Below are 27924 nucleotides of genomic sequence, written 5' to 3' on the forward strand. Positions count from 1 at the left end.
TTGTTTTTTGGTTTTGTTTTTTTTTTTTTTTTTTTTACAGAGATGAAAACTTTTTGCAAAGTTGTTAATGGCGGGGAGTAGCCCCCGCCCTGCAGTGCGGGGGTGGGGTGGGGAAGGGGACGGGGGAGGTACAGAGGGGCGCGGGGGATGCGCGGGAGATGCGCGGGGCGGCGCAGAAAAATGGGCTCCTGCGCCTTTAAGGCGGCGGAGCGGCGGCTGCGATCGCATCCCTTTGATAAGGTCCTGGCAACTCCGTAGCCGCCGCGGGATGCCGAGGGGAAGGGCGCAAAAAAAAATAAAACAAATCCTAAAAAAAAAATATAACATAATAATTTTGCTCCCCTCGCCAGCGGTGATATCCGCGCGCCCCCCTCCCACCCCCGCGCGGGATGAAGCATCCCCCGCACCGGCGGTACCCCGGGGGATGGAGCAGCGTGAGGGGCAGGGGGTGCTCCTCCCGCGCTTCTCCCTGTTTCTCTTTTAATTTTTAAAATTCTTTCGGGCCTGTTTTTACACCTTTTTTTTTAATTTTTTTTAAATTTTTTATTTTTTATTCCCCCCCCCCCAGTGCGCTACCGCCCTTGCAGGACCGCTCGGCCGGGCTGCGCTTTGATGCCGCGGGGGGAGCCCGGGGCGGGGGGCGGAGGGAGGAGGAGGAGGAGGAGGGGGGGGGGCGGGACCTGCGCTTTTGTATTTAAAATAAATAAAATAAATAACCAGGGGAGGGAGGCGCGCAGCGCAGTGGGCTCCTTTCCCTCGCAGCCCCCCTCCCACCCCTTTACCACCCCCCCTTCCCTTCCCTTTCCCGATGCTCTCCGATGCGGTTGCACCGCCGGGGAGGAGAGGAGGAGGAGGAGGAAGGCGAGGAGGAGGAGGAGGAAGGCCAGCGGGGGGAGCGGGTGCAGCCTGCGCGCTGCCGGGGAGCGGCGGGGCTGCGGGCGCGCAGCGAGCTCGGGCTCGGCGGTGAGTGGCAACTTCGGGGGGCGGCGGCCGCTTCTTCTGCTTCAAATACGGATTTTTCTTGTAATTTTAATATCTTTTTTTTTGATTTTAATTTTTTTTTTTTTTTTGTTGGGGGGGAAAAGGGGGTTGCCCCCGCGGTGCCCGTGCCCGCCCGGGCTCGGCTGTTGCTTCGCGGAGCTCGGAGGCTCCCAAGTCGCTCCGGACTTTTTTCTCCCCCTTCTTTCCTCTCCCCCCTCCACCACCCCAGCTCCCGGCTCCGACCTCCCTCCTCCCAGCCCGTCGCCATTTCTGGAGCAGGTTTTTATTATTATTATTATTATTATTATTATTATTATTATTATTATTATTATTATTTTCCACGGGCAGGGAAAGCCCGAAGCTGGGGGCTGCCTCCCCCTTAACCCCCCCCTCCCTATTTTATTCCCCCTTTTCCAGAGCCGGGGGTGATGTCTCCCGGCTGCGGGGGGGGATGCGGGGGGCGCGGGGCCCCGGCCCGGGATGCCCCGCAGCGCCCAGGTACGGCCGCCTCGCTTTAACCCACCCCCCAGGGGTGGATTTTTTTTTGGGGGGGGGGACGGGGGACGGTGCTCCAGCACGTTTCCCGCAGAGCAGCACCCCAGAAAAAATCCCTTGTCCTGGCGGGTGCGCCCCGTCGGGGGCGGGGGGGACACGGGACACACGCGGGTCCGGGCGCCCCCGGCAGCGGAGGGGGCGAGGAGGGAGCGGGGATGGGGCGGGGGGGCAAATGGAAACCAGATGCCGGGGCAGGGACGCCCCGAGCTGCGGGGGGGCCGCGCTGACACCCCCCACTCCCACCCCCCCAGCCCCGGCCCCGCTAAAAGTGCGCCGGGAGTTCAGCGGAGCGGATCTGATAGTCGCGATCGGGCTGGCGATAGAGCCGCGCTCCCTCTGCCCTCCCTCCCTCCCTCTCTCCTTTTCTTTCTTCCTCTTTTTTTTTTTTTTTTTTTGACTGTGAGGAGTTGAAAAGCCTGTTTACTTTTTGTCTTTGATGTTGGGAGGATCTGGTTTTGATTAGATCAATACTCCTTTTTTCTCTTCCCCCCCCCAACCCCCTTTTTTTTTTTTTTTTTCTCCCCTCTTCGCAGAGAGGAGGCTCCGAGGATCCCCTGCTGACTCCAGGCAGAGGCAGGCAGAGGCACAGGCAACTCCTGGAGCAACTGGGAGCCCCTCTCCCCGCCGAGCTCCGGAGCCATGAGCAGCGCCGTGGTCCTCGCCCACCTCCCAGACCACAGCAGCAGCTTCAGGGAAGACGCCCCCCGACCCCCTGTCCCGGGGGAGGAAGGAGAAGCACCATGCCCGCCACTCACCAGCTCGTTTCTCCCAAAAAGCCAAAGCTTCAAGGCCATGCCGGTGCCTCCTGCCCCGCGGAGGAATGAGAACGGACTCGGGGAGCCGGAGGGCAGCGCGTCCCCAGACTCCCCTCTGGCCAGATGGACCAAATCCTTGCATTCCTTGTTGGGAGATCAAGATGGTGCCTATCTTTTTCGGACCTTTCTGGAAAGGGAAAAATGTGTGGATACCTTAGACTTCTGGTTTGCCTGCAATGGCTTCAGGCAGATGGACCTTAAGGATACCAAAACTTTGCGAGTAGCCAAAGCTATTTACAAAAGGTACATCGAGAACAACAGCATCGTCTCCAAGCAGCTCAAACCTGCTACCAAGACCTACATAAGGGACAGCATCAAGAAGCAGCAGATAGATTCCATCATGTTTGATCAGGCACAGACTGAGATTCAGACTGTGATGGAGGAAAATGCTTACCAGATGTTTTTAACTTCTGATATATACCTCGAATACGTGCGGAGTGGAGGAGAGAATCCCGCTTACATGAACAGCAACGGACTGGGGAGCTTAAAAGTTGTCTGTGGCTATCTCCCGACCTTGAATGAAGAAGAGGAATGGAGCTGTGCAGACTTTAAAAACAAGATCTTGCCTTCAGTAGTCGGACTATCCAGCAAGACGTTGAGGGTTACAGCGAATGTCAGAGCTACAGAAACGATCGAGAATGGATACAGGTAAGGGACCCCCTGGAAATTGTGCTTTGTTTTAACTTTAAAGACTTTTGAGAGTGGTTTTCAGAAGGCTGTTGGGGTGGGAATCGAGGGGGGCTGGGAGCACGGCTGCTTCTCCATACCTCCAAACACTGGAATTTGGGGGGTGTTGGCTGAGTGTGGGGTTTTTTTTTCCTCCTCTGCAGAGGAAAACAAGATTCTGTGCTCTGAAGCCCTATTGGCTCTTTCAGTTCTCTTATAGATCAAAAACTTCATAGCAGCTATGTCCTCCGGACATACGGTAATTATTGGTTCAACTTTCAAACCTATTAAGAGCAGTAGTAGAGTGGATCATAGAGACACATGAATAATGTAACCTACTAGTTTCCCAACTCCACCATCAACCGGTGTTTAACGATGTTGGTTATGTGGGAAGCAATTGTGCGGTCGTGGAGGAGGAAATGTGTGCAGTCACTGCATCAAACTCTGCAACTTGGGCAGAATCAGCTTTTATTTTGACTGTGTGTGTGTGTGTGTGTGTGTGATGTGCAGCCTCTCCATCGTGTGTTGGGTGTTGGTGTCGTGTCAGAGCCATCTAGGGTGGCTCTGAGCCAATGCGTGCAGGAGGATGCTTAAAATTGGAGTGTCTAAGGTAGTAGAGGCATTCCAGGTGTAGAGCAGTAGATCTTAGGTAGGTCTTTGGTGCTCTGTTGTTGGCAGTGAGCTCAGTTAAGCTCGTTAAGAGGTGTTTGTGTCAAGTGGGAGCTGATGAGGACGCAGGGACGTTGCGTGGTGACAGGGTGTCCTTGTGCCCTGGTCCCGGGGTGCGTCTGCATTGCCAGACCCTTCTCTTTTGTTGGAAATGTTGGTGGCACAGCAGTGCGAGGGTGAGGAAAGTGAGAGCCATCTCGAAGTGAAGGGGGGGATGGGGAAGAGAGGCTCTGATGAGCAAATGATGAGTTGTATAATCCTCTGAAAATGTATTCTTTCCTCTCCCCACCCTTGCCATAAATGTGGATTGTTGAATCAGGGCTGAGAGGAGAGGGCTCTGCTGCAGATGTGCGCTCTCCTCCGCCGGCCCAGGAGCCTGGGGGTTGGTATGGTGAGTGTTTGACATCTCGTTTACAGGAATTTTGAGAGTGTGTCTGTGATTCATGGACATCAAAGGGCATCAAGCTTCTCCCGGGGAGGCTTTGCTGGAGCTCGCCCTCCTCTCCTGCCCCTGGAGAGCTTCCAGCTGTGCCGGGTTTCCTGGTGCTGGGGAGGTTTCCTGGGGCTCTGGGAGGCTCCCGTTGCCCGGGAGGGTGCTGTGGAGCCAGAGGCCTCTTTGGTCCTCTCCCTGCCCTGGAGGCTCTCCTGGCAGCAGAGGGGGTGGAGGTGCTGGGCGCGGGGGGACGGACAGAAGGGATGCGCTGCATCCCTGCATCCCGGCACGGCCTCTGGACCCCTCCTGCTGGGGGGTGTGCGGGGGGGCAATGCTGGCAGCTGGTCTGTGGAGGACTTGGGGTTTGGGATCCTCATCTCGTGCCTGAGTGTTGCTGCCTGAGCATCTGCTGTTCTCCAGAACTTGGTTTGAACTGCTGCCCTTCGCTGGCTTTCCAGGAGGGGGATGTTTGATGCTTTTATCTCTGAGCCTTTGTTGGGATTCAGAGCTGGAAGGGCTTGGCTGTATGTTCTACTAGAGCTGCAGGCCCTGCTAAACCCACATGTGCCTTGTCCAGGAGAGCTCTTGCAGCGCCGTGGCTGCTTGCCTGATTAGTGCTGGGCTTTTTTCCTTTTCTTTTTTTTTTTTTTCCCCCCTCTTTCTTTTCTTTTTTTTGTCCAGGGATTAATGCAGCTTGCTCCTCACATGTCAGATCTACCCTCCTAGGACATTAGGTAGTGCGTTTTGCTTTGATCACCTTCTGTTGAATTTCCAGGAGCTTTTGCTCTCCATGGGGCCAAGAGATCTCAATGCAAAGAGAGGGAGGTCAAGCTGAGATGCTGCTCAGTTCCTCCCCGAGCGATCCGTTTGTGAAGCCACTTGTGCGTGCATGTGCTCCAAGCTGATGAGCATATGGATGGGTTATCTCTCATCACTCAGCATTTAGGATCGCGTCTAGGATTGGAGCTGAAGCTTGCACAAAGTCTTTCCTGGTGAGTGGCCAAACCACACCTCCCTCCTCATGTGTGTGATGGAATTAAGGAATTTCTGCTCAGTGTGCTCTGGTTTTGAAGGGCTGTGCAGGCTCTGGCCATTCGCTTCGGTGGGTTTCAATGTGATTATCCCAGCGAAAGCCGGGAGCGCCGGGCTGAGCCCACCTGATGGTGGGAGCAGAGTGATCTCAGGCCAGCCCAGTGTTTGGATGGGAGACCACCTGGGAATCCCAGGGCATGGAGTCACGGCCAAACCCATGGCAAACAGGAGGGCGCAGAAACCGGACCAGCTGAAAGACTTTGTTTGGCCCCAGCCCCGGTGATGGACAGGAACAGGAGATGTGAAAACACAGCGTTTGCACCTGGGTGGGGAGCAGGCGAATGCAAACTGCTGGTTGTATATTTGGAGCCCTAATACGGGGAAGATTTTAAATGCAGAACCTCCCTCTTGTCCTTCCAGGCGACTCCCCTTCCCTCTGGGCTGTGGTGTGGTTAAAACTGGCCTCCCCACGCTGTGCTGGACCTGGCCCCATGCTCCAGGAATTCCAGCTATTATTTATACGCGCTTCTAAATTTATCACGCACGACTTTGTGTACACAGAGGGCTCCTCTTCCTTTGCAGTGCCGCTGGGTAACGTGGTTTTGTTCAGTCCAAGGTGGACTCATCTGCCTCCCATTAGGGCTCTAACATCAGTGGGACTGGCCTTGCTTGGGGAAGGCTGGGGCTTGCAGATGGCCTTCTGCCGGCTCCCAGTGCTTCCTGGCCTTTGAAAGGACCCGCCGGTGCAGCTCCTTGTGTGTGAAGTTATTGGAACCAAGTTTGGCTTCAATTATCAAACTAAATGATGCCATTGTAAAGCTATGCTCCAAGCAGTGTTCTACAATTAGAGCATGGAAGCTGTGATTAACATAGTTGTGTTAAAATATACTTTTTTTTTTCCCAGGTTTGTGCATGTGTGGTTTTTTTCCTGTTTTTTTTGATGTTTTTAAACCCATGGTTGCCCAGTGATGTTTGTCCCAAGAAAACACTTAATGAGATTCAATTTTGCCTCCAACTGCTCCTTGTACATTTTCTCTCTCTCTGTATAAGTCTGTGGCTTGACCTGCCCCAGTGCTTTTATTTCTAAGAATCAGAGTTTGACAAGAAAAAAAACCAAACAACCCCACACTCTGAAATTGCACCCTCATAACAGGGGCTACGAGCAGGAGCCCCTGAAATTTTCATGGCATTATAATACCTCTGATATGGCCATTGCCTAACATAGCAGAGAGAGAGAGTTACATGCTGTGTGTCATCGCATCAAGATAAGAATAGGCTGAGAAACATCAGACATTCTCCTTGAAGCTGCAGAGCAACTGCTACCTGACAGCTGAAAACACTTTGCATATTGAGTTTGGAGCTGGGCTGTGTTTGTGTGTGCAGCATCTGTGGCAGGAGACCACCGCTTTCCCTGGAATTTAAAACCCTCGCAGGCAACTTGATGCATCTGGGTGCAATTACTGGAGTAAGGTGGTCAAATTAAAAAGGAAAAAAAAAAATAATTTAAACTTAGCAAAACACCCCCCACTGGTTTTCTTGAAGGATGGGGGGGACTTCTGTGGAGCAGTGTTGGTTGAGGGAGGGGGGAGGACTTTAAAAATACGTCAGCTTTAGGGGTTTGTTTTTTGGTTTTGGTTGTGGTTTTTTGGTTTTGGTTGTGGGTTTTTTTGTCCATGAGGTGTTGGTAGGTGAGTGATGCTGCAGCCAGTACTGAGGGGAAGATGAGTTGGTTCTGGCCACTTTCTCTAATTATATCTTTGGGCACACCTCCTCTCCCTGTGCCGTATCCATACGGACCCGCTGCCTCCGCCCCCCACCTCAGCCTCCCCAGCAGTCCTGCAAGAACAACATGGCAAACCAGCCCTCCTGGAAGAGACCAGGGGTGACAGGCACCTCCAAGCAAGGCCATGGTCCTGTTCTGGGGAGCATCCTGCACCCCTGAGCATTGTGGTCCTCAGATGCACTCTCACGACCTGAGATGGTTTCAAATCAAGAAATCGGAAGAGCTGCATCCCTTACATGTTGACCCAAAAGCCCACCAAGGACCTAGGAAGGGTTGCTGGGCCTGCACATCCCCCTGAACCAGAGTAGAAGCCTACGTGGTTTTTAGAGAAACTTTCTTGTAGTAGTAGTGGGATAACTTTGCTTTCGCCCACATGTGGAATTAATTTATCTTTGAAGATTTAACTTCTTTCCTGTGGCATTCCTTACTATCTCTTTTTTTTTTTTTTTTCTTTTTCTTCTTCCCAGATACATATTTTTTAACATCTTGATCTCCCCATCAGAAATGCCTTGGCCTCCTTGGAAAGGAATGCAGCCCCGGCTGGGCTGAATACCTGCCTGCAGCCAGCCCCTTGCCGCTCATACCAGAGGCCCATCTTCCCCACTGTGCTTCCCTCTCCTTTTTCCCTTTTTTTATTTTTTTCTTTTCCTTCCCCCTTTTTTTTTTTTTTTTTTTTTTTTTTTTTAGCCTAAGCCTTTGTGGAGGCTCCAGTGTTTGGTGCTAGGCCCACAGTGTGCCTGGGTGCTGGTGAGGGATGGAGATGGAGAGTGGGGAGGTGGGAGGACATTGCTGTCACTTAAACCCAGCTGGTCCCTCCAGCCCCAGGGGGGCAGGGAGGTGGAAAGCTCATTAAAAAAAAACCTGCCAAGCCTGCTGGCACATTCCTTAGGCCCCCAAGTCCTGGGCAAGTGGCCCTAATTATTAAAATCAGCAGTCCTTATCAGATGACAAGGCCTTTTGCTTTGATATACAAAGGCAGAAGCTTAACAACCCCATCCTGCCCTGGAAGAGGAACAAAATGTGCACCTTAACATGTGGTTTTCAAACCTCCCTGCATAATCCCCTTATCACCTGCCAAGATATGTATATTGATCCTGGCTGGGAAGTTGGAGTGATGGGAGGCATTGGGCAGGGGGATGCCCAAGTCCCACCCTGTGCAGTGACCCTCCATGGTGACCCTGCCACACTCCATCACAGCCCGTGTCACCCATCTGCTCTTGGGTGCTCAGCTCAAAACATCCAGGCTGGGCTTTGGGTTTGCTTCTCCAGGTGTAGCCAAAGGTGTTGGTATCCATCACCCACGTGCCCATTCATGTAACCTGCTGTGTCTGTCCTCACATCCCCATCCTCCTCTCCCCCGTGCAACCCTATGCACAGAAACACAAGTTGGACAAGTAGGAGGTTCTCCTAAAAACTGGCCTTTTTTTTTTGTGTGTTTTTGTAATGCCAGAAAGGTGGTACCCAGCTCTGGGAGGTCAAGCCTGGGACAGCAGATCTCAGCCCTGTCTGTGCCTCTGACACATGGGGGCCCTGCCCCAGGGAGTTCCAGGCAGTTCTCCTGTTTCAGGGAACTCAGATGCCAATAACTTTTCATTCCCAAAGGGACCCTAATTCTTGGCTTCACAATACACTTAAGCATCATTAGCTGGTTCCTCATGGCTTTCAGTGGGACTTGAGCTGTGAACTTCTTGGTCTTTTCCCTGCTGATGCCAACAGCAAAAATCCTGCTGACCTCAGCAGTGCAGCACCAAGCTTTAAGGACATCAAGCTTTAGGTTTTAGAAGGTATCAAAGTACTTAGAGGTCCTTCCTGGGATTTCCTGGAGCACTTTAGAAAACGCTAAAAGCGACGTGTTTGAAGTTGGACTTTGAGTGTGTTTGGACAGAGGGCGTCCTGCTTTGGACAGAGAGTGTCCTGCTTTGGACAGAGAGTGTCCTGCTTTGGACAGAGGGCATCCTGGTTGCTGTTGCCCTGAGAAGTGGATGGTTGGTTCGCTCTGAAGAGATGGAGCAGGCAGTGAACGTGGTTCCCATGAGGAGGGTGCTTCCATGAAGCCTGAGACTGGCTGGTAGCTCAGTTCCTGTTCTGCTTGTCCCTAGGTCCTTCAAGAGGAACGACCCTGTTAACCCATACCATGTGAACTCTGGCTATGTCTTTGCCCCAGCGACCAGCGCGAACGACAGCGAGATCTCCAGCGATGCCCTGACGGACGACTCCATGTCGATGACGGACAGCAGTGTGTAAGTACCTGCTGCTGGTCCTTTTGGGGTGTGCTGATGCACTGTGGGGCTTAGGGGAGTGATGGGTCTGGGGTCATCACCCCACTCCTGCTCCTGGAGGTGCGTGCAGGGCACGGCAACCTCTCTCCTCATCCCGTCGCCGCAGGTATTGGATGCAGTGGAATAATGGATCCCTCTATTGCCATTTTGCAACTGCAGCTGAGCAAACATGTTTTGCCCTCGCTGATGGTGACTAACCCGAGGAGTGCATCTGCCTGAGCCTTTGTCTTAAGGCCAGGCTTCCTTAACTAGTTATCAGTCATCAAAGAGAAGGAGATTACTTCCTGTAGGAAGTACTTTCTGTAATTAACGTTTGTCATTAATGTCAGAAGGTACATTAATAGGGCCAGTGACCTGAAGGGGCAAATAGCTGCTCGTTTAGTGTGGCTGGGGCAGTCTTCAAAGAGCTGTTTGAGTGGAGCTGCATGGATCAGGTCTGGGTGTTTCAGGAGCAAGGGGAGGAGAGATGATGCTCTGGCTGAGCCCAGGAGTTGCAGGATTTGGCTTCTCCTGGTTGCTGAGAAGTGTGCAACTGGGAGCAAGGGGTTTGACTGTCAGTTTGCTTTCCCCAGCGGGAGAGAAATGGTGCTTTTGTGTCTGTAAAGGAGACAGTGAGGCTCACTTAGTGCTCTTAAGGACCATTTTCTTCAGCTGAGCAGAAGGCAGATGTTGCTGTTTGTGTTTCATGATCTTCACTTAAACTAGTGCTCCAGAAAGGCCCACCTGTGAGCAGAGTGCTGCATTCCTGGTCTTAATCTTGAAACTTCTCCAATGTCTCTGTCAGACATGTCCAGTGGTCCCTGTGTACTCCTTGGAGAGGTTTGCATGCTGGGTTTTTAAAGTCAACATGTGTGATGATACACAACGGAAAACAGGATTTACCAAAAATCCTTGATGCATAAACAAAAGCTGCCTTTTTTTTCCTTAAATGCACATGTGTGTTTTGAACTGATATTACAGAAAAAAAATAGTTTGTTGTCCCACCAGATTCCCCTATTGAACAATATTGGCATTAAATAAAAGAGCTGAATCATAGGGTGACTTCTTTATTTCTTCTTACTGGCTCTGGTTGTATGTGATCATGTGTCAACAGAGCATTCATTGGGTTAGTCATTTCTGGACCAGTGTAGGGTCACTTGGGATTCACAGGGCTAGGATTATACCCTCTCTTCACAGCAATGCCAATTGTAGGCCTTATACAGATGAGAGCACTGAGTGAGAAATAAAGTGCATGGTGGATGAAAGGCTTAACTGAATCGCTTTCAGCCCATTGTTAGTCCAGGGGAGCTTAGCGGGGATGAGAGGGCAGCAGCCCGCTTTGAAATTTGCTTGAACAAGTGAATAGGAGCTCCCCATAAAGCAGCGCCTGAAAGGAGCTGCCTGTTTTTTCCTGCCGTAACAATGGCCCGCGCAGGCTGTGAGAGTTTGGGGAAGCTTGGCTGATTAAACTGCCCGCAGCTCCAGGTTGGGGGGCGGCGGGAGGCCTGGGGTGGTGGCAGAAAGGAATATTTCCTGCTGCAGAACCGGCAACACCCCCCCCCCCCCCTTCGAGCCACGGTCAGGAGCACACCGGGGTGTTGGGTGGTTCTCTTGGAAGTGGGAGAGGTAAACTGGCAGGTTTGGAGGCTGGGCTTGAAGTTAAGGCTGATGTAAAACTTCCTTTGCAGAGGCGAAGGGCTGATGCCAAGGTTGCAGGGGAGCAGTTGGGATTCACAGGCTCTCCTGGCACACGGCTCTGCTGGATGCTGGAGATGCTGGGGGTGTGTTGGGGGCACAAACCCCCCCTGGGTGAGCCCAGGTGCTACCCCCTTGTAACTGGAGTTTATTCTGTTCCATCAGTGTGAATGCGAATGACTTCTTTTGGCTTATATTGGTATCAACTGAAGAGGAAAAACTTGTTCTGGAAAAGTCTGTCAGACATGGCAATAAATTGAATTTGTTTTTTTAAATAAATCTAAATCTGAACTGCACTGGAATTGGGAGAAATCTCCAAATAGTGCATAATCTGCCTTTTTTATTTTATTCCAGATGCCAGGGATCAGTCTGTCCCTATATATATTTTGTAATAGCCACAAAGCATCATGCAAATTTATATTTCCATTTCTTGATTTTGGGGGAGGGGGGGTGGAGGAAAGGGGATTTTTTTTTTTTTATTTGCTTATATCTTATTTATGGATTTACTTTGGACACAGGGGAATGCTGCTGAGCAAACTTCAAATATTACCTTATCTTACAAACCAGGCTTTTGATGTTGGCAAGATCAGAGGCTTGTTTCAGAGCCGTTGCCAAATGAAGATGGGAGTGAATGCATATGCGCATGAGTCTGATATTTCAAAGCAGCAGTAAAACTACATTCAGGTTAGGTCAGGCACATCTGAGTCAAAAGGCTAAGATAATTGGCTCAGCTTAAATGGCAGCTGACTGGGTAGAAGACTTCAAACTAGTGTTTCCCCCAGAAACAGATTGGCTTAGCCCCAGCCTGGTTAGCTGAACTGTTTATAATTAAACTCTACTATTTAGTGCCTCAACTCTGTAGCTCTTCAGCCACAGCTTTTAGTAGCCAAGGAAGTGAGTGCAAATGTTGGCTGTTGGAGCAGGGGGAGAGGTGGCACCTGGAGAGCTGAGGTTAGTTAACCCTTGTCCTGCTCTGAACCCTCTGGCCAAGCTCAGATCTTTCATTTCAGTGGTGCTTTCTCCTGGTTGGGGGGGATCTGCTCCAGTGTCAGGATTCCCCCTGTCTCCCATATCTCCTGCTGGGCTGATCCTGGCTCCAGCTCCATCCATTTGACCCTCCTGCAGTCAGGGATCACTCGTTGGCCATCCCTTTGACACTGGCCTTGCCCATTTTCCCCATTTTCTGTGAAAACAAAGTGGCTGCTGAAGTCCCTTCCCGTTCCCCAGGCTGACTTTCCCAGGCTGCTCCACTGCCTTCCCATCCCAGGGAAATACCTCTGGGTTTTTTTAATTCTGCACGTTGTTACAAGTTGCAGAACTCTTCTGCCAAGGCAGGGCTGTGGAAGCAGGGAGCAGGAGGTTTGATGTGGGGCTCTCCGGTGCAACCAGAGGAATTTTAGGGGGAAGGAGCAGTTTTTGTATCAACCTGAACAAGGGTAAATCTCAAGTAGAGAAGTTGTGCTGTTGGGTTAGTGTTGCATTTCCTCCTCCTTTACAAGCCACCCTGCCTGGGAATATCACAAGTCCCTGCTCCTGCCCCATAGCCTGTCCAGGACTGTCCCTTTGGGCAGAGGTGTCCTCCTGGAGCTGGCAGCTTGGGGATACCCCACAAGGAGATGTGCTCCCAGCTTGGTGGCCACAGCAGAGGGGGTTGGGGACAGCATCTTGTCCTTGCAGACCTGGAGGGAGGTGGGCAGTGCAGGAGGGCTGCAGGACTCCCTGTTGTCCCTGGTCATGTCCTTGGATGCCCTGTGGTCGACACACAGGCCTTCAGCTGCTTCCCTATTCCTCCCAACTGGCCTCTTGGACTGCCATGGATAGAGGACACCTCCTCTTCCATGTGTGTTAATGGGATGAATCCCATTTGTTCATATGCATGTGACATGGTCATGCTGGCATTTTTACTTGCTTTTAAAATACCTGTTTTACTGGGTATTCCCTATATTGAAGGTCTTCCCTAAGAGACCCTTGTCTTGGTAAGCCTCAGTTAACACAGGCATCTCTGAAGGTAGAGGTTGTTTGCTTTTCACCTTAGAATTGCTTTTCCGCCATCCTCCCCCAAAGCTAAGGCATGTTATGTGCCCCAAGAACTGTTGCTCCGTGGGTTTGTGGAGCAGAAATGCTCGGTGGCTTTCATGGAGAGCGTGGAGAGGTCCTTGGTGGCCACCAGCGGCTGTGGTTGGTGGCCATGGCTGGCTGTGTTGGCCTTTGTGCTGGGCTGCTCCCCCAGAAAGGCCTCAGAGCCCCACATTGTGCAGTGGGGACATGAGGACAGTCAGCTCCTTTCACTTGCCATGTCACATGCGCTCATAAACCGTGTCCAGAGGAGGCCGATGTTCATCTTGTGGCATCAAGGGCCTCTTCTGTGGTCCCAGCATGCTCGTTTTTCTTACAAAAGTTTTTCCAAGTCTATTAAAATGAAATTGTTCTGATCCTTCACTCCAGGCTTCGCAGCTTAATCCTGCTCATTAAAAACAATTTAATGGCAACTGGATGCTTTTTGGCCAAGATCTTCACAAAGCTCTGCCCGTAGCGTGCCTCAAACTTGGAGTGATCTGATCCTCCTCCTCAAGAGAAGGGACGTGGTGTTCTCTGGGAACGCTTCTTGTCTCTGGCTGTGTGTCGGCGTGTGCCCACCACCCCTGTGGCCACGGGAGGGGACACGCAGGGATGCTGTGCCACGTTGGCTCCTGTGACAGCAGCATGGGGCCGCCGCTGTCTGCTGGGCTGCCGCAGCTCCTCCTCGGGCAGGAGCTATTTTCTGTGCTCAGGAGATGAGTCAGGTGTGGGGGCAGGTGGATGAAAGGGCCGGGACCGGAGATCAAGGTTATGCAGCCAGTCTGAGGGAAGGGGTGGAATTAGACATTCAGGATCTCCAGGCATGCTCTTCCGGCTGGCCCCGCTGTCTCTGGAAGGCCCTTTAATCCCAACTGGGGTAATTTTTTGCGTGGCCGGGTGAAGATGCCCCACGGTGTCTGGAGCTGGGTGTGCAGGGGGCTGTTCCCTCTGGAGCTCCTTGCCTGGTCTCTCTCCTTGTGGTTTCCTGGCCGGGAGCAGTGGTGGCTGAAGGGAGCAGTGTCCTGGCCAGAGGGTCCGTGCTCATGCCTTGAGGTGTCCTGTGCCGGCCAACCTCAGGGCAGGAGAAACATCCTGGGTCTTAAGTAGGGGTAGAGATGGGGAGCAGCCTTTGGGTGGCCATCCATCCCCATCCTCTTCCTTCTTGTTTCCACTGTGCCAGCACTCCATGGGGTGTTTAAGAGCTTGAGGGACATTGTGGTCCTAGAGTATAATTTAGTGGGGAAAAAGCAACAAAAATAAAGGTCAGAAGCAGAAGCCTGGCATTGGAAGGGCCTTCCTGTAAGATGCCTTGGAAGTGAAGCTGATGGGATCTTTGGGCGTCTTCCCATGTGGAGTTGCCTTCAGCTTTTGAGCTTTTGCTTAATTACTGCACATCCATGTAATGGTGACACAGGCACTTCCCACACCGCCAGATATTTGAGACTTCAGGTGACATCCAGAGGGCTCAGCACCTCTGGGAATGAGGGCCTGCAGCGTGGCTGGGTGGTTCCAGGGGGGATGGAGAGGTGTCTCAGTTAGAGCATGGGGACAGCCCTAGCTGATGGTGGCCTCTCTTCTATGTGCAGAGATGGGATCCCCCCGTACAGAATTGGGAGCAAGAAGCAGCTCCAGCGGGAAATGCATCGGAGCGTCAAGGCCAACGGTCAAGTTTCTCTACCTCATTTTCCGGTGAGTTCAGGCGGGAGCTGCAGGTTCTGGGTGGGCCGTGGGAAATGCTGGGGTTGGGACCACGCACATGTGGAGGGAAGGGAGCAGGGGAGGGGAGCATTTCCATCCCAGCTTGATGCCAGAGCAGAAATGCTGCAGAGTGTTGGACAGGAGCCATGTGCTCTCAGCATCGTTCCAAAAACCTGCTTGTGTACAGTCACATCTTGGTCCTTCCCTGAAACCAGGTGCTAATTAAGGCTCTGAATTTGTCCTTCTGGTCTAAATCCAAGTGGAGATGCCCTGGTTGGGTCTAGTGAGGGCCTTGGCTCTGGCCATCACCCCGACACCTCCACGGTGCTGAGCAGAGCAGGGCTTGGCCCCGTGTGCATTGATGGTGGCCACCATCAATGGAGCTGGTGGGGAGCAGGATCTCCCAAAACAGACATTGGCAGCAGATCCGTGCCTGGCTTTGAGGGGATCTGATGTGTGGTGTTGCTCTGCTCTTGAAAATTAACTCACTGACTTGCTAATTCAGTTGCCTCGCAGACTCCCGATTCCTGCAGTGAATAAACTGTTTACACAGACAAGTATAAACTTATCTTGTCTTCAGATTAATATGCTAAAATTCCTCTTTCTGCTGTCTTAAGCAGCAAGAAGTCATAGATATTTCTGTCGGGGGGGGGTTGGTTTATGTGGTTTTTCTTTTTGGTATTTTTTTCCCCTTCCTTCCTAAAGAAAGTTCTATAGCCTGAGCTTGTAAATTAGATTATTTTGTCCCAGGGCGTGCAAATCGACTTTCTCTGTAAGGCAGTGCTTTGATCAGGGACTGAATAGAGCCAGCTTGTGTAAGAGTGACAATTTCCAGCAGAGTGGCCTTTTTCTACCCTCACATCATTTCTGGAGCTAAGTGGTTGCCGGAGAGAGGCCCCACCTCATCTGGTGGGTAGTATGTGAAAGAGTTGGCAGTTCAGCTTTCTGCTTTTGGGAGGGGGAAAAGAGGGAGAGTGGGGGCGAGGAGTGGGGTGCGTGGGGATGGCAGGAGGGAGGGCAGAGTCGAGTGGGTGGTTTCTTTTTCCTCTTTTTTTTTTTTTTTCCCTCCCCTTTTCCTGCCATGTTTGCTTCTTTTGGCAGAAATTCGCGTTTTGCCTTTTTATATTCTGCACTTGATTTGGAGATGTTCCCTTTTTCCCTTGATAGATCTGCTTGAGGCAGCCAAGCTCAGCAGTGTAGCACCGCTAGCCTGCAGCAGCTTTCTTCATTTTCTGTACAAAGAGATGGAGGGGGGGGGAAGAGATCTAGGACACTGTTGAGACAACACTACCTCAAAGGTGCCCAGTGTGTAGCCAGGAAATAAATTACCAGCACTTCTCTGATCTGCAACCGTTTGACTTCTTTTTTTTTTTTTTCCCTTTTTTTTTTTTTTCTCCTTTCCCTTTTTTTCTCCCCCATCTTATTTTTTTTAATTTCCAACTCCTTTCTGTTTATACTCACTTTATTCCTTTAGTTAAAGTCTCTCCCTCCCACCTCAGAGGTTTTTTTTTTTTTTTTTTTTTTTTTGATGTTTGACAACAGTCTTTGAAGATTTTCTACTTCAGAGTAGCTACTGATGGGCTGGTTGTACTACAGAGAGAACAAGCGGGGTTCCTCAGAGTGCGACCAACTGCTCCTGCCGAAGGCAAACGCTGGTGGGGAGGATGTCACTCCATGAGGCCACAGCACTAGCTCATAAAAATCCAGAGCAGACCATGCCTAGTTGCGGTCGTCTTTTCATCCAAACATGGAGACACAACAAGCGTAGCGGGGCCGGCGATGCCGCCGCGGCAAAGCGCCCGCGCCCCGCGCCGCCCGCTAAACATGCCTTGTGCCTTCTGTCCCCGCTCCTTGTAGAGGACCCACCGTCTTCCCAAGGAGATGACCCCGGTGGAGCCAGCTGCCTTCGCCGCCGAGCTCATTTCCCGGCTGGAGAAGCTGAAGCAGGAGCAGGAAACCATGGACTGTCTGGAGGAGAGGCTGCAGCAGATCAAGGAGGTAGGAGGATTAGCCTTCCCGGGGCTGGGCAGAGCTCCACGTGCCACCTGGCTGGGGGTGGGAAGGGGCCGGGAGGAAGGCGTTGGGATCATGCTGCAGTTCGTGAGCTGGTGGGGGGCACATCCTGGCACATGCCCCGCCGGCTCGTCATCCCCTTCCATTCATTCCCTGCCATCACTTGTCTGGCAGGACGAGGAGAAGGAGGGCTCCGAGCTCCCTGCCAGCCTGCAGAGCAGTCGGGAGATGGTGAACCCCCAGCACCCCCAGCACCCGCTCTCGCTCCTGCCCTCGGGCAGCTACGAGGAGGACCCCCAGGCCATCCTGGACGAGCACCTCTCCCGCGTGCTGAAGACCCCCGGCTGCCAGTCACCCGGCATGGGCCGGCACAGCCCCCGCGCCCGCTCCCCCGACCGCCTGCCCACGGGCAAGCTGCCGCCCGGCACGGCCTCGCTGGCCGCCTGCGCCGTGGTGGGCAAGGGCTTCATCACCAAGCAGACCACCAAGCACGTCCACCACCACTACATCCACCACCACACCGTGCCCAAGACGAAGGAGCAGATCGAGGCCGAGGCGGCGCAGCGGGTGCAGTGCTGCTGCCCGGCGGGCGGCGACTACTACTGCTACCCCAAGTGCAAGGGCCACCCCAAAAACACAGACCCCCCTCTCCCTCCGCTGGAGCCCTTCGGGTAAGTCACCAGCATCTCTCTCCCGTTGCACCTGCCCCAAACCACGACCCATTACTGATGGGGGACAGGGGCTAACGGTGGGCTCGTGTCCCTTTTTGCCACCAGCAGGACGGGGACGCTGCTGAAGAGGCTGGGCCGAGGAGTGGAGAGCGTGGCCCCGCCGGCCGGGGACGGGGGGCTGCCTGGCCCTGCTGGGGTGCAGCTCCCCGGGGGTGAAGCAGACCGGGCGCAGAACGTCTGGCAGTGGATGCTGGAGAGCGAGAGACAAAATAAGCACAAGCCCCATAGGTAAATACGCAGCTGTCTACAGCAATATCGCTCCCGGTAAATATTTATATATTACATGGGCTGTCTATTTTTACAATCGCTAAAAACAAATGAGACTCTTTGCTCCTCCGGTTTAATATAAAAGCTGTTCCGCAGAACCAGAAAAACCACAAAAATGTCATGTTTTTGGCAATAAACCTCCTTTCATGTTATGACAGACTTTTGAGAGGGAGCGAGCAGAATAGGAGCTGCTATTAAAGTCATATTTTCCAGCTTTTCTAACCCGACTTCTTCCCCTCCCCAAGCACACAAAGCACAAAGAAGGCCTACAGCTCCGACTGCGCCAAGGGGGCCCCCGGCCGCCACCACCCGTGGGGGACCGGCAGCCACCCGCGCGGGGCACAGCCCGCCCACCCCTTCGTGCAGGACCCCGCCATGCCCCCGCTCACCCCGCCCAACACCCTGGCCCAGCTGGAGGAAGCGTGTCGCCGCCTCGCCGAGGTCTCCAAGCCGCAGAAACAACGGTAACGGCCCCGGGAGGGACGGTCCCGGTCCCGGTCCCGTCGTGGGGTCCGGGGAGCAGCGGGGCCGGGGGTGCTTTGCTGGGTGCTGGTTGGGAGGGTGGGCATGGATGGTGTCCTTCCCATCCAGGCTGGGAGTCAGCCATGGGGCCAGGCCGTGGGGGTGTGTGACGGCACGGCTTGGCCGAGCCCGGAGGATGAGCCTCCTTATTCCAACCCCACCCTGCACCGGCACAAATAGTTCAGATCCGAGACTATTACTTCCACTCTTTTGATGGCTGTAATTTGCCCGTTTTTCCTCTGGGACAGGCTCCAGCTACATACCAAGTGGGGAATTGGACTGGTTATCGTTCATTTGGGTATGGAAGGATAAATTAGCCCACAGCATTTTTAATTCTTCCTTTGATTGTTTACAACATGTGAGGCTTGATACAAAGAGCGAACTTAACGACCCACAGGAGACTTCAATTAAGAAGATTGTATTTCAACAAATTTTTTTTTTTTAAAGTTGTTTTTTCCCTTTTTTCTTTTTTTTTTTTCCCCCCCTCCTCTTCTTCCCCACTTGCCCTCCCCTTCCCTCCACTTCAGATGTTCAACCTCAAATCAGCAGAGGGACCGAAACCACTCCGCTGCCATTCAGGGGGGAAGCACCCCTTTCTGCAATGCAAGTCTAATGACAGAAGAGTGAGTATTGCACGTGCAGAAAAGGATTGGGAAATAAATATATATCCCTCATAATTATATTTTCATTAAATGGATTGAGCTTTGAAAAGAGAGGAAATTCTTATATCTGAAATTTCGCCTTTCAAACATTCTTCGTAAAGAAAGAACAAAACATTTTCAAATCTTGTCTCTGGCTCTTTTTAACTTGCATTCCTGTAAAGTGGACAAAGATTGGATTAGTCTAATTACAGGATGGTTCTTTTAACAAGAAATCTGCTACAGAGAGGTCTAAAATGGCCTAAATAATTAAAGTTTTCTTTCTTACCCTCTTCATCTTAAGCAATGAGTAATGTTTGAAGTCCAGACTGAGCCACCTGACTAGAGCCTTTCATTTTTAATTGGTTGACCTTAAGTCCACCAGCTGTCTTTGCTAGCAGCTTTTTTTCTGAAGCCACTCTACAAAGACTTAGAACAAATTAGGAAGACTAAATTACTGCGGACTAACACTTTGTGACCTTTTGACATGCCAAGTGTACATTGCCTCAGAAGCAGTTGTAGATTTGGCTGCATGGTATTCACTAGAGCGTTGCCATTTTGCTGGGTAATGTTGTTTTAATTATTCTTTAAGAAGGGTTTCTTGGGTGCAAATGGCAAAATCCAGTTAATTTTATCCTCACTGGGAAAAATAAGATTACCTGGGTGCTTCAGGTGAAGCATCTGGCAGTGGGTTTGCTTTGTGAGCTGGTGGTTGCAGGTGGGTGCACGAGGAGAAAATTTGGCAGATGCTTCGTTTGAAGGCAGATGAAACGAGCCTTTTAATACCCAAGGTGTGCAGTCCTGGGGCTCTGCAGGTACAGTGAGCCTGTGGTGAGCCCTGCACCTGCTCACCTGGCCTGTGCTCCTGCTCTGATGCTTCCAGGAGGCATCCAACCAACCTCCATCCCTGGGTTCACTCATCCATAGGATGGTGATGCCATGATTCCAAAGGACTTCAAGCTGAAGGAGGGTGGATGCAGGTTAGATATTACAGAGAAACTCTTCCCTGTGAGGGTGGGGAAGCCCTGTCATAGAGAAGCTGTGGCTGCCCCATCCCTGGAAGTGTCCAAGGCCAGGTTGGACGGGGCTTGGAGCAACCTGGGATAGTGGAAGGTGTCCCTGCCCACGGCAGGGGGGTGGAATAGGATCAGCTTTAAGATCCATTCCAACCCAAACCATTCTGTGATTCCCACCAGGAGCTGCTGTGGGAGCCCAGCAAAAGGCTGTGCAAACACATCCCAGCAAATTCCCAGCCAGTACAGGAATATCTGATTTTTGGGTCACACCCCGGGGTATTTCTGACAGTGTTCTGTGTGACAGGAGCGCTGCTGGTTTGAGTGTGGTGAAAGAGCCTGTTCTCAAATGGAAAAATAGAGGGTTTTGTGTGTGTTTTCTGTTTTTCAGTCACAAAGAGCCAAAGAAACTGCCAGTTGTTCACACCTCTCAGTCCAGTGAGTTGGTTGTCACCTATTTTTTTTGCGGAGAAGAAATTCCCTACAGGAGGATGTTAAAGGCCCAGAGCCTGACACTTGGGCACTTTAAAGAACAGCTGAGCAAAAAGGGAAATTACAGGTAAGAATCTGTTAATTGTTTTTTCTTCAGTGCGTTTTACCAAATCAAAAGAATTAGCAGAACTTTTGCAGGGCTACCTGCAGGGACATGTCGGCCTCAATTTTCAGAGGTTGTAGATCATCTTACTCTCTTCCCACTCAAACCAGGAGCAACTTGGAGATGGAAAAGGTGCCCTGAGCCACAGCTCAGCTGCAGGGCCACCTCCTCCCCACCTCCCCAGCCTCCTCCCCAGTTGTGTTAGGATCTGTACTCCAGCCCTTCTCCAAAAAGCTGGATGGAATATCAGGGAAATCTGGGATGGCCTTGTGGCAAAGGCATTGGAGCAGTGGGATTCAATTTCCAGACTGGGGTCAGCATTCATCTTGGTCCTGGTCTCCTTTAATTGTTTAATTTTTCATTATTTTTTTTGCAATGGTGTGGCTGTAGTGAGGTCAGTGACAGGCTGGGATGGTCCAGCTGAGGGACATGGAGCTGAGATGGAGCTCCCTCACTTTTTCTCTTTGTTAGGGGTTAAAAAAAACCTCTGCCCTGCAGAGAAAGCTCCACCAGCAATACCCAGATCCTCCTCAGAAATTCCAACAAACCCTGCTGGTCTGGTTTCCAGGGCACAGCTCCCAGTTAAACCAGTTTGCTACTTCCTCTGCTCTTACAGTTTTCATGGCAGGAGCTTCACATTGGCTCTTTTTGATGCCATTTCACAGTGGATCTCTTGGGATCCTCTGTTGGCCACTTCTGTGGGGTGAGCAGGAGAGGGAGGGACATTCCAGCTGTTTTTTTGAATTTGCACTGAAATTGGTGGTGCTTCAGAGAACTGAGTGTCTTGCCTTGTAAGTGGCAGCCTCTGATTTAACCTCCAAATGGTCATTTGGGTCTAGTTTGAGGAATTCCCAGCTTGTTGCCCCATCACTGGCCTCTTTAGCTTTGGGAAGTCCACCCGTGCAGCTCAGAGGTCGGTGACCCACAGACACTCTCAGACTGTGGGGATGCTGGGTTGGAGTCTGTCTATGGCTGTTGCACAGTGAGGCTGAAATACTGCCAATCCTTCCCAAAAACCATCTTTGCAGCCCACCCAGCTGCCATCAGATGGCACCAACCTGCAAGTCCACCCACCCTGGACACCCTGCAGGAGAGCTGCCTGGGCTTTTGGCACCCTTGTGCCATTTTCCAGCCCCTAAAGCCTCCCACACTTTATCCTCCTCATGCCCCATTTGCAGACCGATTTCCCTGACCTCACCACTGCTCTGCCAGCTCCAGTGGCTGTAAAGTCCCACCCCCCTCCTAAAAAAAAATCATTTTTTTAGTGTTTGTTTGTTTTCTGTGACATTTTTTGTGTGATGCCCGAGTGCGGGACTAGGCTACTAAAACCTCTGTGGCCCAAAAGCCCCTCTAGGTGCAATTATTTTTGCCTTGTCAGACTGTAATTACTTTAGAAAATGTTTTTAAGTGACTGACAAGGATGAAACAACGTTTTGCTTAGATCTCACCCCTTTACACCTGGGTAAAGACAATACAGAAATTTATAAAAAAAAAATGGAACTTGGGTACGTGCCCAGTATTTTATCTTGCACAGACACAAGGTGAAACTAATTACACAAATGTGTGTACCTCCAGGGAATCATTTTGATCTAAGCTTTGACTTTTGGCTGGACTTTGAGTGAAACTGCGGGTGACCTTCAGGGGAGAGGTCCGCAGTGCCCGGAGTAGCGTGTGTGTTACGGGGAGGCACTAACTAGGCCGCTTTGGTCACATCTGGCATTGATTTCTTTTTAAGGCACATTTAATAAGCATGTCTTTGAAGCCGTTGCCTTTCATTTAATGCACAAAGACACGCAGAAAAACGCTCCGCTCTCTCCCAAATTCTTTATTGATTGGATCAGTTTGCGAGGCGGGTACCTCGGGCTCCCGCGATGCCAGAGCCCTGCCGTGGGGCAGCTGCCGGGAAGAGCTTTCCATCCACCTCCCCCCCCCCAAAAAAAAAAATAAAAAAAAAAAAAAAAGAAGAAAGAATTAAGCAGTGATTTAATACCGATGGCGTTAACAAAAAACAAACATACACACGCACCAGGAAAAAAAAAAAAAAAAAAGTGGGCGGTGTCGGGTAAATCCGAAGATGGCAGCGGTTCAAAACTTGAGCTGTAAGGCTGGGCCTGCTCGCCTCGATTGGTGCCAGATGTCCCCCAGAAAAATAAAATAAAATTAAAAAAATAAAATTTAAAAAAAAAAAAAGAAAAAAAAAAGGAGCGAAGCTTGCCACATAAAATATGTTTCAATGGAAAAGCCCGTTTCTGAGCAAATAAGAGCAGAGTGACTTGTTTGAAGATGTTTGTGGGGGTGGATTTTTTTTTTTTTTTTTTGCTTTGCCTCCTCCTTTTCTCCTTTTTCCCCCCCTGTTTCTCTGTGAAATAAGGTTGTAATTATGTAAAAGGCTGTAGTGTGTTTTCTCAAATAAAAATTCTGTAAACACAGCCAGGGCTTGGGCTTGGGGAGGAAGTTCTTGGGAAGAGTGGCTGTTATCTGGACAGGGGAGAGGGAAGGGCAAGTTCTTTGTAATTCATTCAAACTTTGCTTGGGTTTTTTTGGGTTGATTTCAAGGCTGCTGTCCTGGGGAATTGTGGCCTTGACCTGTGGCATGGAAGTTGGGAGTTGGACCATTGACTTCCATGAGTGCAGGCTCTGAAGGACTTAAATAATATGGTTTTTTCCTTGCTGACCCATTAAAGATGCAACATGTGTCAATTCAGCTTGGAATGACTCTACAAAAATAAATCCTAACCATACCTGGATTAAATGGAGATGGTTTCATCTCTTTAACTAAAAAGAGGGATCTTTTATCCCCCTACCAAAATAATTTTAATGCACTCTGAAAAATAGAGATTTGCAGGCTGATGTGACTAATTTAAACATGTGTAATAGAACAGTCACTAAATGAAAAAAATCAAATTTTAAGACCCTGCTGTGGTTCTTTTAGCTTTAGTAGTAAAAGTGAGCTTCATTTGATCTCCTTTCCCATCCTAAAAAAAAATCATAATTACAACCCCCTTTTCCCTGACAAACATCTGCCAACCCTGAGTTGTCTGGAAACTACAGGGGAGGGGTTAATTTTTTTATTTTTTTTATATAGATTTTTTTTTTTCTTTGTAATCCATCTGATGAAGTTTTTTCCATCCCTGGCAATCAGATGGCAAAGCCCTTTTCCAAGGGAGCAGGCACATCCAAGGAGGTGCTCGGCGGCAGACGGACAGACTCCCTAAATGCTACCCCTCTGAATGGAAGCCCTTCATTTGTGCATATGCAATTAAGCAGCCTTAGAAGGAAGAAAGCTCCAAACGGGATAAAAGGAACCTTTAATCAAGAAGCTGAACGGTCTAATTCAGGATAATAGAGGGGTCCTTACTGTTTGACACAGGAGGGGTGGGGGTGCTTTTTGTCTCCGGGAGCGTTGGCTTCATGATCTAACGACCCGGAGCAAAAGAGCAGGAATGCAGGACACTGCTACTTGACCTCCCCGTGTCACGTCCCGCGGGCTGGACCAGGGCTCTCCCTACTGCTGGGGAAGCAAAGACAGGAGTTTCTGTCACTTAGCAGGGATACGTGAATTGGTCGTTCCCAACGCGAGGCTCCCGGGATGTTTTTTTTTCAACAGGAATGCCACAGAGTTTCAGCTCCTGCGTTGCAGGAAGCTGGGGATGGTTTGCTTTTAATCTGTCCTTTTAATAACAGTTGCTAATTTTAATGTTGGGCTTGAGCTTTGAAAGAAGAAAACACATGAAAGAAAGAAGGTGGGGAGAGAGGGGAGCCTTAAGAATGCTTGGCTTTGAAATTGTATTTATTTATTTTTTAAATAAGATATTTGACCAGAAATCACGTGCTTTCTAATTTTCTTTATGGCTGGGGGTATCCACTGCCACTGTGTATAATCTTCTCACTGTGGGAGGTGTTGTCACCTCTGAGGAGCACAGCCCTGCTCCCTCTGTTCCATCACATCCCTGCAGCCCTGGGGATGCTTTCGTGTCGCTGGACCTGAGCAGCCCTGAGGTTCTCCTGGAGAGGAACATCCTAGGAGGGAGAAATTGGAAATGTCGTGGTTAAAAGGACTGATGAAGCGTCCTTTGCTTTTACCTTTTGATTTTTTTTAACCGTGTTTTAATTCTCTTTACCCACAGATACTACTTCAAAAAAGCGAGCGACGAGTTCGACTGCGGCGCGGTGTTTGAAGAGATTTGGGAAGATGAAACCATCCTGCCCATGTACGAAGGAAGGATCCTGGGGAAAGTAGAAAGGATTGATTGATGGCATCTGTGTGTTTCTTAAGAAAAGCTAAGCTAGAAAAAGTCTTTGGACACACAACAGTAGTGATGACAAGGGAAGAAAAAAAAAAACTGAAGGAAAAGTTTTGAACCAATGAAGAAAAAAAGGTGAAGTCTATGAAGACTTTGCTGAATTAGCCTTAGAGGAAAAAAAATGGCATTTATTATTCATGAGTTGGGTACTGAGATGATAAAAACCCCGGACTATTTATTAGAAACATGACCACTGTTGGCTATCGGAGATGCAGACCGTGTTTGAGAGACTTCCATACATAATATATGATTTCCTGGGGATCTGAAATCTATGGACTAAGAGAAACTGTGTATAGCTTACCTTAACAGTAATCCTTATTGATATTTATTGAACAGTCTGTTTTCCCTTAAGTCCAGTTTTTGGATATGCTGCTTTAACAATGGAGAAGAGAGGGGCTGGGAAGGGGGGGCGAGGGGAGGAAGGATTATTTTATTTTTTTTTACATTGTTCCCACTATCTAAAATTCAGGAGTTTGGCAAGGAGCACATTCGTGATGATTCATTTTTTTTTTTGAAGGGGGAGGAGGGAAGGAGTGACGTGATGCCCAGTATTTCTCCGAGTGAAGATAAACCTTTTCTAAAGAAATAATAATAATAATAATAATAATTAATAATAATAATAAAAAGCCGAAATAAAAACGCTGTCCTACCATTCATCTAGAGACCGGTGCATTTTAATCTATGCTGCTCTAATTTGAAATAAAGGTCTTAAGTGTTAACTCTGTTAGAGGCAATACAACAAACAGGAAACTTGTTATTTTGTCCATGGATTTCGGCAGGGCCAGGATTTTGCTTTGCTGCTGTCACTGGTGTCCGGCTCCTCTCGGTCGAGGCAAGGTAGACCAAAACCCCGAGCCTGGGAGAGCTGTAGAAGGAGCCATCCCATTCCCATTCCCGTGTTTAGCACACCAAAAGGTTTAAAACCCTGTGTGTATCCCACAGAGCTAAGTTTTTTAGCCGTTGGATGTTAGCGCTGCCTGTATTTCAGCGCCGTGTAGCTACAACGGGGGTGTATTTTCAGCTTCTGAGTCGTCGTGTGTGGTGGGTTCTTTGGTTGGGTTGGTTTTTGCCTCGCCTTCACACCCACCTGAGGCCGTGGGAGATGTGGATGAAGCTCCGTGTGTGTGCGTGGGGTGGGTTTTGGGACAGAGAGAGAGAGAGAGAGAGAGAGAGAGAGAGAGAGAGAGAGAAAAGCCCTTTCCCGAGAAAGACCTTGCATTTCGACAGTTGGGTTTTGTGTTGATTAAGTTAATCTGTGCATTCTGTTTGCCATTGCTACTTTGTGTAAGTCTGTATATATTGTAGAAAATGTATGGTGAAAATATTAATACACTATCTCTAGTGTTTTTAAAATTTAATCAGTACAGTACCTGTGCCTGCATGGTGTAACAGGCCATGCGTCGCCCTATATTCAGGGTTCAAGCTTTCCCTTGTTTGTTTAAGGGGTTTATGTATAAATATATTTTATGCCTTTTATTACAAGTCCTGTACTCATGACTTTTGCCATGGCATTTTGTTCTACTTATACTGTAAATTATGCATTATAAAGAGTTTCATTTAAAAAAAAAAAAATTACTTGGTACAATAATTATTGTAATTAAGAGATGTAGCCTTTATTAAAATTTTATATTTTTCAAATTAATATTGTCTTGACTTTTTTTTCACCCTTAATGCCTTAAAATGGGTTTTTTTCTCATGTATGGTGGTAGCTGGAAAATGCTGCTGAGCTCTGCCCTGGCCTCTCCCTGCCTTGGCAGGGGCTGTTCCTGCTGGGAAGCTGTTGAAGCTGGAGGAGGCAAGGCTGGAGCTGCTCTTCAATGTGAGGATTAATTAATTTACAGCTCCTTCAGGTAACTCACCTACAAATTTAGCCTGGCCTTAGTGCCAAGACTGCACTGCCAAGCTCACCTGATGGAGCCAAGGGGTGATTTCCAAAGGGATGTGATTGTCCCCAGGATGGAGCTCTTCTCATGGCTCATCAGAGAGCTTTGGTCTTGGGGATGGTAGCAACCTTTTCCAGGTGTGATTGAGCCAGGACTGCCCACCTGCACCTCCTGCAAGAGAAATCCCAGCTTTGTAAATCCTGAGCAGAACCCAGCTCTGTAAAGCCTTGGCTCCCATGGTGGGGTTGGCCCAGATTGAACTGGGGGGAGATTTGCTGGAAGCGGCTGAGCGGGACGAACACGGGGAGCTCCTCCCTGTGCGCCTTCCCCCTCGCCTGTATTTCTGGTACAAAACCTATTTTATAGCTGAACGAGCTTAATTTGTTCCTGAGGGAAGCTGCCCATACCAGGGATGGATTTGTCTCCCAGCTGTCGCCCAGACCTTCCCCGGCTCAAGCGAGTAACGCTGGGAAAGCAATTGTGGAGCTGCTTTTGGTCTGTCCTGTTGGCAACCAGAGCCAGCCCTTTGCTTCTGCTACACCAATGGCACTAGGGGTTTTTTTTTTTCCCTTTTTTTTTTTTTTCCTCTCCCCACCCTATTTTTTTTTTTCTATGAGGTTTTAAATTATCTGGGTTATTTTGTGTGTTTGAGAAGACTTCATTTAAAACATCAGTAAAACTTGTATCAAAGGGCTCAACTTCACACCGAGTACACAGAGCTCGGGACTGAATCCTGCAGTTCAAGGGAGCTGCAGGCAGTTTTACACATTTAAATGGATGGTGCCTTGTTTTAAAAAAACCATCTGAAGTTCATGGGGTTCATCTTAATTGATAAGCTGGACATAACGGATGGGTGTAGGGAGACTTCAACAACATAAGGGAAGAAAGATATTTTTTTCCCTTCTCTCTCTCTTTTTTTAGTCTACCATCAAAGGTTGGGAACTTAGCACTACACCGTAGTATTATTTTTCTTCTGCTATTAAAATGAATCACACTGTGCCTAATTCTTCTTGGGAAGATGAATGTGTTTGAGGCAGCTTGAAGCCATTCAGTGCCTCACAAGCCTTTGCATCTTTCTATCAATGTTCCAAAATACTCACCTCTGTTTTTTTGGATGTCTGTAGAAACAAAATATAAAATGGCTTCAAATACATGGCAGGCTGTTTAGTGGAGATGAAAGGGTATTTGAATAGTCTTTTTAAAATGAATGAAAAGTGAATACTCTCTTCTGTTTCAATTATAAGTGGGACATGGAGCTCGTTAGACACCACCTTAATATGTGACACTCTGAAAATGTTCACCTACCTTCAGTGGT

General features: G+C 49.8%; 1 protein-coding gene across 3 annotated transcripts; it reads left to right on the forward strand.

Moving 5' to 3' along the window:
• The first annotated feature begins 895 nt into the window (after positions 1 to 895).
• Positions 896 to 26368, forward strand: AXIN2 (axin 2). 3 transcript variants are annotated; one of them, XM_032706792.1, is made up of 12 exons: positions 896 to 963; positions 2070 to 2999; positions 9034 to 9174; positions 14532 to 14634; positions 16501 to 16641; positions 16831 to 17327; positions 17433 to 17615; positions 17900 to 18118; positions 18704 to 18799; positions 20219 to 20386; positions 24550 to 24633; positions 25244 to 26368. In XM_032706792.1, the coding sequence occupies exons 2-12, from the start codon at positions 2176 to 2178 to the stop codon at positions 25266 to 25268; spliced, it is 2481 nt and encodes an 826-aa protein (XP_032562683.1). In that variant the 5' UTR covers positions 896 to 963; positions 2070 to 2175; the 3' UTR covers positions 25269 to 26368. The 3 variants fall into 3 exon arrangements, with proteins under 3 accessions (XP_032562683.1, XP_032562681.1, XP_032562682.1); XM_032706790.1 differs by having other exon boundaries at positions 24550 to 26368; XM_032706791.1 differs by having other exon boundaries at positions 17436 to 17615; positions 24550 to 26368.
• The last annotated feature ends 1556 nt before the right edge of the window (positions 26369 to 27924 follow it).

The sequence above is a fragment of the Chiroxiphia lanceolata genome, chromosome 19, assembly GCF_009829145.1.
Source record: "Chiroxiphia lanceolata isolate bChiLan1 chromosome 19, bChiLan1.pri, whole genome shotgun sequence".
Lineage (NCBI taxonomy): Eukaryota > Metazoa > Chordata > Aves > Passeriformes > Pipridae > Chiroxiphia > Chiroxiphia lanceolata.

Excerpts from the sequence above, each read along its gene's own strand:
- AXIN2 (XM_032706790.1), top strand. The coding sequence starts at position 2,176 with ATGAGCAGCGCCGTGGTCCTCGCCCACCTCCCAGACCACAGCAGCAGC. Across the intron at positions 3,000-9,033 it reads ACGATCGAGAATGGATACAG|GTCCTTCAAGAGGAACGACC; the intron begins GTAAGGGACCCC and ends GCTTGTCCCTAG. Across the intron at positions 18,119-18,703 it reads TCCAAGCCGCAGAAACAACG|ATGTTCAACCTCAAATCAGC; the intron begins GTAACGGCCCCG and ends CCTCCACTTCAG.